This window comes from Nerophis ophidion, linkage group LG13 (genome assembly GCF_033978795.1).
Source record: "Nerophis ophidion isolate RoL-2023_Sa linkage group LG13, RoL_Noph_v1.0, whole genome shotgun sequence".
Classification (NCBI taxonomy): Eukaryota; Metazoa; Chordata; class Actinopteri; order Syngnathiformes; family Syngnathidae; genus Nerophis; species Nerophis ophidion.
This window is the reverse complement of record NC_084623.1, coordinates 2301489-2309175: the sequence shown is the minus strand read 5'-3', so window position 1 is coordinate 2309175 and position 7687 is coordinate 2301489. Positions and strand designations below refer to the sequence as shown.

The 7687-nt window shown below is 40.2% G+C and overlaps 1 protein-coding gene across 1 annotated transcript in view; it reads right to left on the bottom strand.

Annotated features, from left to right (window-relative positions):
* Positions 1–594: 594 nt before the first annotated feature.
* slc15a2 (solute carrier family 15 member 2) overlaps positions 595–7687 on the bottom strand; it is a 51068-nt gene continuing 43975 nt past the window's right edge. Inside the window, 5 exon segments of the mRNA XM_061918183.1 lie at positions 595–2389; positions 3112–3216; positions 3291–3434; positions 3497–3596; positions 6259–6366. Coding sequence (XP_061774167.1) covers positions 2156–2389; positions 3112–3216; positions 3291–3434; positions 3497–3596; positions 6259–6366 — 691 coding nt within the window. The 3' untranslated portion in view covers positions 595–2155.

The window sequence follows — 7687 nt, the reverse complement described above, 5'->3', positions numbered from 1 at the left end:
AAACGAACCAAAAATATGGCTTATTTTATCTTTGTGTAAATATTGGACACAGTGTGTTGTCCAGCTTATGAGATGTGATGTAAGTGTAAGCCACTGTTTATTGTTCTTTTTTATTATTATTTTTTTTATAAATGTCTAATGATAATGTCAATGAGGGATTTTTAATCACTGCTATGCTGAAATGATAACTAATATTGATACTTTTGTTGATAATATTCACTACTTTTGGTTTGTTCTGTGTGGTGTTTGTGTCTCCTCTCAATTGTTCTGTTTATTGCAGTTCTGAGTGTTGCTGGGTCAGGTTTGCTTTTGGAATTGGATTCCATTGTTATGGTATTGTTTGTTGGATTGATTAAAAAAATAAAAACAAATACAAAATAAAAAAATCGAATTTTTAAAAATGAGAATCGATTCTGAATTGCACGTGAAAATTGTGATTCAAATTCGAAGCGATTTTTTCCCACACCCCTAATATATATATATATATATGTATATATATATATATATATATACATACTTATATATGTACGTATATATGCATACATACATACATACATATACAGTTGTGATCAAGAATATTCAACCCCCACACAATTTTGGTGTTTTAGCAAGTTGGACATTTATTCCGTATTTTGTTTATAGTCATATCAAATAAAGATGCATTAAATAGACAAATGCACCTTGAATGACAACATTATATTTTGTAACATACCAAACAGTGTCATTTCTCTTAATATTTCATTGACAAAATGATTCAACCCCTTGAAGATTATAACTCTTAAGAACAGAATTTGAAGAAGGTCATTTCAATCAGGTGTTGAAAACACCTGTAGATGTGATTAGAACCATAACGAGCAACAATTAAACGGATTGAAAAAGACTGTGACAATCAGCTTCTTGTAGATGGTCAATGGTGTATTTGCAACATGGTGAAGTCCAGGGAGTGGTCAAAGAAGTCAAGAGAGGAGGTCATTTCTCTTCATAGGAAAGGATATAAGAAAATAGCAAAGACATTACACATTCCAAGAGACACAGTTAGGAGCATAATTTGCAAGTTTAAAGCTAAAGGCACAGTGGAAACACTACCTGGGCGTGGTAAAAAGAGGATGATGTCCGGTATTTGAGAAGTACAGTGGTGAAAAACCCCCGGGTAACAGCTGAGGAACTACAACAGGACATTGCAGAGGGGGGAACGCAGGTTTCGTCCCATGCCAGAACTCCTAGGCGCACCCTACTTCTGACTACCAGGCACAAGAAAATAGACTCCAGTATGCCAAAAATCATCTGGACGAACCCCAAAGGTTTTGTAAAACTGTTCTATGGAGTGAAGGGACAAAACTGGAACTCTTTGGGCCTATGAATCAACGTTATGTCTGGAGGAGAAAAAATGAAGAACACCTTGCCTACTGTTAAGCATGGTGGGGGGTCAATCATGCTCTGGGGCTGTTTCTCTGCCTCAGGTACCGGGAATCTCCAGCGCGTTGAAGGCATTATGAATTCTATTTCCTAGCAGGATATATTAGCTGCAAATGTCATGAAGTCAGTGAGGAAGCTGAGGCTTGGGAGACGTTGGACCTTCCAACAGGACAAGGATCCCAAGCATACCTCCAAATCAACATCAGAAGAAGGGCTGGAAGACTCTGGAGTGGCCAGACCTAAATCCTGTAGAAAAGCTGTGGTGGGACTTGAAGAAGGCAGTTGCAGCACACAAGCCCAAGAATATGAATGAACTGGAGGCCTTTGCCCAAGAGGAATGGGCTCAAATACCTGTAGATGCTTGCAAGAAGCTTATGTATCACCTTTGAAGGATGTCATTACTGTTCTACTAAGTACTAAAGATGCATGGAACTAGGGGCTTGAATCATTTTGTCAATGAGATATTAAGAAAAATGTCCTTTTTTGCTATTTTGTCAAATACAGTGTTAGAATTTAAATTGCATTTGTCTATTTGACACATCTTTATTTGATATGACTATAAACCAAATACGGAATAAATGTCCAACTTGCTAAAACACCAAAATTGTGTGGGGGTTGAATCATTTTGATCACAACTGTATATATATATATGTATATATATATATATATATATATATATATATATATATATATATATACACATGTATATATATATATACACATACATAGCTCACCCAGGCTACAGTCTAGTGTTATTTTCCGCCTCCTTGTCGTTTCCATTCTTGTGCAGCATGTCGTCGCTCTGGTCCTGGTTCTTGTCCTGGTTCTGGTTCTGGTTCTGATCTTGGTCCTGGTCCTGCAGGTAGAGGGTGTCCACCTGCTGAGGCCGCACGTAGGTGTAGAAGTAGGACATGACGGAGAAGATGGTGCAGACAGCCAGCAGCAGTCCAGCAAACAGCAGGAACTCTTTCCACTGCCAGAGACCACCACCACACACCACTTAGTCATTACCTCTCTTAAACACTTACCACTTAGTCATTACCTCTCTTAAACACTTACCACTTTGTCATTACCTCTCTTAAACACTTACCACTTAGTCATTACCTCTCCTAAACACTTACCACTTAGTCATTACCTCTCTTAAACACTTACCACTTAGTCATTACCTCTCTTAAACACTTCCCACTTAGTCATTACCTCTCTTAAACACTTACCACTTAGTCATTACCTCTCTTAAACACTTCCCACTTAGTCATTACCTCTCCTAAACACTTACCACTTAGTCATTACCTCTCTTAAACACTTCCCACTTAGTCATTACCTCTCCTAAACACTTACCACTTAGTCATTACCTCTCTTAAACACTTACCACTTAGTCATTATCTCTCTTAAACACTTACCACTTAGTCATTACCTCTCTTAAACACTTACCACTTAGTCATTATCTCTCTTAAACACTTACCACTTAGTCATTACCTCTCCTAAACACTTACCACTTAGTCATTACCTCTCTTAAACACTTGTCCTTGTCACTTAAGTGGACTTTTAGATGGAACCAAAGCTCCTTCTTTGTCCACTTGACATTTGAAATGTTGTGTGACTTCTGATCCTTTGTGAGGGCACCAGAGGGACTTGCTGGCAGAGCTTCGAGCAACAGCGAGGACCAAATGAGATGCGGGCAAGTGTCATTAATACCTGCTCTAGCCCCGCCCCCTCGGCCACAATCAAGACGATGACGTTCCCGAAGGCGACGGTAAGCAGCCAGCCGGCCTGCAGCACCGACTTCATGTTGGCGGGGGCCTGCAGGGAGACCAGCTGGGCCCTCAGCGACACCAGACAGGAACAGGGAACTAGTAAGTAAGTAAGTAAGTCACCTGCGAGTAGGAGAACTCCAGGCCGGTGATGGAGAACATGACCTCTCCCATGGTGATGAGAAGGTACTGAGGCACCTGCCAGGCCACGTGCACATGGTTGGGCTGCACGTCCACCATCTTGTGGGCCAGCAGCCTGCCCGAGTCCTGCAAGCACACTTGGCCCAGTGAGGACTGGCTCAGGCCACGCCCAGCAGCAACTTTCTCACCTCCAGCAGGATGACGCTGTAGGAGCCTCCAAAGTCCAGAAGACCCAGGTCCAGGTCAGAGCAGGCCTTGGAGCTGAGGCAACATCTCACCCTCTTGTACCTGCCAGAAGACGCCAAACCTTCAATGGCTGACAACTCACAGGACTTGCATTTATTCTTACACTCACTAAACTTCAAGTCCACTCACTAAACTTCAAGTCCACTCACTAAACTTCAAGTCCACTCACTAAACTTCAAGACCACTCACTAAACTTCAAGTCCACTCACTAAACTTCAAGACCACTCACTAAACTTCAAGTCCACTCACTAAACTTCAAGACCACTCACTAAACTTCAAGTCCACTCACTAAACTTCAAGACCACTCACTAAACTTCAAGTCCACTCACTAAACTTCAAGTCCACTCACTAAACTTCAAGTCCACTCACTAAACTTCAAGTCCACTCACTAAACTTCAAGTCCACTCACTAAACTTCAAGTCCACTCACTAAACTTCAAGTCCACTCACTAAACTTCAAGTCCACTCACTAAACTTCAAGTCCACTCACTAAACTTCAAGTCCACTCACTAAACTTCAAGTCCACTCACTAAACTTCAAGTCCACTCACTAAACTTCAAGTCCACTCACTAAACTTCAAGTCCACTCACTAAACTTCAAGTCCACTCACTAAACTTCAAGTCCACTCACTAAACTTCAAGTCCACTCACTAAACTTCAAGTCCACTCACTAAACTTCAAGTCCACTCACTAAACTTCAAGTCCACTCACTAAACTTCAAGTCCACTCACTAAACTTCAAGTCCACTCACTAAACTTCAAGTCCACTCACTAAACTTCAAGTCCACTCACTAAACTTCAAGTCCACTCACTAAACTTCAAGTCCACTCACTAAACTTCAAGTCCACTCACTAAACTTCTTTGTCACGTGTTGCTGGCATCAAATTCTAAAGTTAATGATTATTTGCAAAAAATAAAAAGTTGATGAGTTTGAACATGAAATATGTTGTCTTTGTAGCATATTCAACTGAATATGGCTTGAAAAGGATTTGCAAATCATTGTATTCTGTTTATATTTACATCTAACACCATTTCCCAACTCATATGGAAACGGGGTTTGTATATACATATATATATATATATATATATATATATATATATATATATATATATTAGGGGTGGGCAAATCAATGCATTAATTATGAGTTAACTCATCAATCTATTAACGCCGACAATTATTGTAGCTGAGATAGGTGCCAGCGCCCCCCGCGACCCCGAAAGGGAATAAGCGGTAGAAAATGGATGGATGGATGGATGGATGGAATTATTTTATCGCACATTTGCGTATGTTGTTTACATGCTTTTATTTTGTTAACGCCTTTTCTCAACAAGATGGTGTCGCCCGGCGTGGAGGGGCTCTTGGTAAAGATGGAACATTTGGCAAAAATACCGGACAATTCTGCAAATGTCCTGGCTGGCTTACAGCGTGGTCACTCCGGGATCACTTACGACCGCCAGACAATTCTGGATGTGGATAGATCGGGCCGTTTTGGACTGAATGAGGCGTGCTTGCTAGAGCGGCTAGCTAGCATGGGAATACTTTGCCGTCTACATCCAGCGGCCTGTGAAGCAGCGGAGTATATGTGTTGTCTGTCTATTTATGAATAATGCAGACCAGGAGTGTTGGCTGACTTCTTAACGTTTACTTTCAGAGCGTGCATATCACAACATACAAGATGTCGTCATGGCAACACAACCTATACATGCTCCTCACTCCTGTTGCATGCTGGGTAGGGTAGTTCTTTTATTCCCTGGCTCATAACATCACAATATAGTACCATGTATATGATGCCTTCAGTTTATCAAAGCACCAATCAAACCATCGGAAAATTCCCATCATATCAATTCCTAGATATGGTCATAATTATTTTAAGTCCACTACGCAGAATAAACACAACATTATTAATATTGCTACTACGGATAATTTGATCCAAAATTCCCTAAAACAGCCCACTACCTATAATATAGTTTTTTAAACATAAGATCCCTGATAAAAAAAATGTTTCTGCTGTTACCTGAGAAATTGCCTGTTCAGATGTTATGATTGTGGCTCAGAGATTTGTATGTAGATTATATTTATTTTCCATAACAAACAGGATAACTTAAATACCCTGGCAGTGGCAATAAGCTTAAATGTTTGTATTTACATTTTTGGAGTTGATTTTCATCAAATATGCTATTTAACTGCTACTGTTTAACAAGGACTGATTTAAATTGTGTTTGCACAACAAATGTTTTGGCGCTTTTGTTCATGTGGGAGAATATTCCAATAAAGGTGCACTACACACTACTTTGGAAGTCATTATTGGGCTTTGTGTATACAATGCAGTTAATCGCCATTAATCGGAGAAATTGTGCGATTAACTTCAATTACAATTTTTAATCGTTGCCCAGCCCTAATATATATATATATACATATATATATATATATATATATATATATATATATATATATATATATATACACACACACATATACTGTATATATGGTTCCAAGTTTCCTTGAAGGGACTCATGTTAGAGTCCAGGTGTCAGTCAGGTGTCAGTCAGGTGACAAACATGTGCAAAGTGGACAATTGCCAACGCTAAATGTGTAGGTGCATAAGAAATGTCTCACAACTTGGAATCAGTTGTAATTATTCACTTAAAAGAGTCGTTCAAAAGACTTGATTCATTCACTAAGAGCACATCTTAAAAACACACTCACTCTCCCCGCTGGACCGTCTTGTTGGCAGACACCTTGTCATGTGACTCCACCTGGAACACCTTGTCTGCTACTGTCACCTGGGCCGCCTCCTGCAGCGTGCTGATCAACCTGTGTCAGGTCACAACATCACACCTGTCACAACATGTCAACACAACATCACACCTGTCACAACATGTCAACAACATGCAACACAACATCACACCTGTCACAACATGTCAACAACATGCAACACAACATCACACCTGTCACAACATGTCAACACAACATCACACCTGTCACAACATGTCAACAACATGCAAGACAACATCACACCTGTCACAACATGTCAACAACATGCAACACAACATCACACCTGTCACAACATGTCAACAACATGCAACACAACATCACACCTGTCACAACATGTCAACAACATGTAACACAACATCACACCTGTCACAACATGTCAACAACATGCAACACAACATCACACCTGTCACAACATGTCAACAACATGCAACACAACATCACACCTGTCACAACATGTCAACAACATGTAACACAACATCACACCTGTCACAACATGTCAACAACATGCAACACAACATCACACCTGTCACAACATGTCAACAACATGCAACACAACATCACACCTGTCACAACATGTCAACAACATATAACACAACATCACACCTGTCACAACATGTCAACAACATATAACACAACATCACACCTGTCACAACATGTCAACAACATATAACACAACATCACACCTGTCACAACATGTCAACAACATGCAACACAACATCACACCTGTCACAACATGTCAACAACATATAACACAACATCACACCTGTCACAACATGTCAACAACATGCAACACAACATCACACCTGTCACAACATGTCAACAACATGTAACACAACATCACACCTGTCACAACATGTCAACAACATGCAACACAACATCACACCTGTCACAACATGTCAACAACATGCAACACAACATCACACCTGTCACAACATGTCAACAACATATAACACAACATCACACCTGTCACAACATGTCAACAACATATAACACAACATCACACCTGTCACAACATGTCAACAACATATAACACAACATCACACCTGTCACAACATGTCAACAACATGCAACACAACATCACACCTGTCACAACATGCCAACACAACATCACACCTGTCACAACATGTCAACAACATATAACACAACATCACACCTGTCACAACATGTCAACAACATGCAACACAACATCACACCTGTCACAACATGTCAACAACATATAACACAACATCACACCTGTCACAACATGTCAACAACATGCAACACAACATCACACCTGTCACAACATGTCAACAACATGCAACACAACATCACACCTGTCACAACATGTCAACAACATGCAACACAACATCACACCTGTCAC